The sequence below is a fragment of the Priapulus caudatus genome, unplaced genomic scaffold (genome assembly GCF_000485595.1).
Source record: "Priapulus caudatus unplaced genomic scaffold, Priapulus_caudatus-5.0.1 Scaffold1298, whole genome shotgun sequence".
In the NCBI taxonomy this organism is placed as follows: Eukaryota; Metazoa; Priapulida; class Priapulimorpha; order Priapulimorphida; family Priapulidae; genus Priapulus; species Priapulus caudatus.
This window is the reverse complement of record NW_014578359.1, coordinates 43,820-45,601: the sequence shown is the minus strand read 5'-3', so window position 1 is coordinate 45,601 and position 1,782 is coordinate 43,820. Positions and strand designations below refer to the sequence as shown.

Below are 1,782 nucleotides of genomic sequence, written 5' to 3'. Positions count from 1 at the left end.
TGGCGCTGTGCTCGCGCACAACGATCGTCTGAGCGTGACGGTGATGTTGCAGGGTGGACGGCGGGTCGTCAGGCTGCGTGTGGCGCACGTACGGCGCGAAGATTCGGGAGTGTACACGTGCGAGGTGCCGGGGTCGCCACGCAGCGTAGCCGTAGATATCCTCATCACCGTGTTCGAAGGTGAGGCCTGTGCGCACACACACACATGCACGCACAATGACGCACGCACACACACACACACACACACACACATACACGCACACGCACACACACACACACATGCACGCACACACATGCACGCACACACACGCACACACACGCACGCGCACACACGCACGCACGCACACACGCACGCACACACATGCACACACGCGCACGCGCACACACGCACGCACGCACACACGCACGCACACACATGCACACACACGCACGCGCACACACGCACGCACGCACACACGCACGCACACACATGCACACACGCGCACGCGCACGCACACACGCACGCGCGCACACGCGCACGCGCGCGCACACACGCACACGCACACACACACTGGATATCTTCGTGTGTCGTATGCTTCTCCTTTCTATAAACTACAAATATACTAAACCATATGTACCATATCTACCATATCAGGAGTCTATTGATAGACTCCTGACCATATGTATCACCTGTACTGTCTGCCTCCGCACTGACATTTTTGCAATGCGTCAGATAGTTAGTTATATAGTAATAAGATACACTATATAAGTAATTATCAGAGACATTCTATGATATCTACAATCTGACGTCGCTTGCAGTACGGGGCACCACTCCTCCGACGTCCGTCACCGACTTCGTCCCGCCCATGGTCACCAAGGTACCGCGCGTCGGCGGCGACGCCGTGTTACAATTCGTCAGCACGACGCTGCCGACGACGACGCCGATCAGCGGAGACGACGACGACCGTCCGGCGGCCATCTTGGAGGTCAGCCGTGATGCCGACGTTCCCGCTGGGGCGACGCTTGAGCTGAGATGTGCGGTGAACAACGTCGGCGAAGCTACCGTGAGTGCGAGAGTACATGCTTCTATTGTTTAATTCTTTGTTGATTTGGGGATGTTTATACGTATGCAATGTGTACATTCTACACATATAATATTTATATTGATTATTCATAATAATAATTATTATAATAACCAGTCGCCAAGATCATGTAATCCAATTTTTAATTAAATCGATCACTAATTTATATCCCCGCGCGATCATATCAAAGTTTGATGTTGCCGACATCGCAGGTTTTATGGAAGCATGCCGCCGCCGGACGCAGACCGCGCGTGCTGACCTCTGGTGGCACGCTGGTCGCCAACAACCGACGTCTGAGCGTGCTCGTTTCCGGCGGCAGAGAACGCCGCGTGGTGGCGCTGCGCATCAGAAACATCGGCCGTGGCGACGCCGGCACGTACACGTGCGAGGTCGGCAGCCGACCGCCGGTCATCGCCGACGTCTACATCACCGTCTACGGAAGTGAGTGCTCACGTGAAGCAGCGTGGTTTACATCCTCCCCCGTGACAAGTGCCCCCCACCTTCTATACTGCGCATGGGCGTGAGCGTGTCTCGAATTTCACCTTTAGTGCTCTCGCGCAGTTTAGATGTAGTGGTAGCGCTTGACATGAGGGGGATGTATAGAATACCACAGTGGCATGATATATTGTCTTTTCCCTTCTCTCTCTCTCTCTCTCTCTCTCTTTCATTCTCTCTCTCTCTCTCTCTCTCTCTCTCTGTCTCTCTCTCTCTCTCTCTGTCTC

General features: G+C 54.4%; 1 protein-coding gene across 1 annotated transcript in view; it reads left to right on the top strand.

Annotated features, from left to right (window-relative positions):
• The window catches only part of LOC106816142, an 8,469-nt gene extending 6,843 nt beyond the window's left edge, over nucleotides 1-1,626 (top strand). The window contains exons 10-13 of the mRNA XM_014820698.1: nucleotides 53-179; nucleotides 798-1,042; nucleotides 1,273-1,501; nucleotides 1,622-1,626. Of these exons, the coding sequence (XP_014676184.1) occupies nucleotides 53-179; nucleotides 798-1,042; nucleotides 1,273-1,501; nucleotides 1,622-1,626 (606 nt within the window). The remainder of the gene's footprint in view (nucleotides 1-52; nucleotides 180-797; nucleotides 1,043-1,272; nucleotides 1,502-1,621) is intronic.
• The last annotated feature ends 156 nt before the right edge of the window (nucleotides 1,627-1,782 follow it).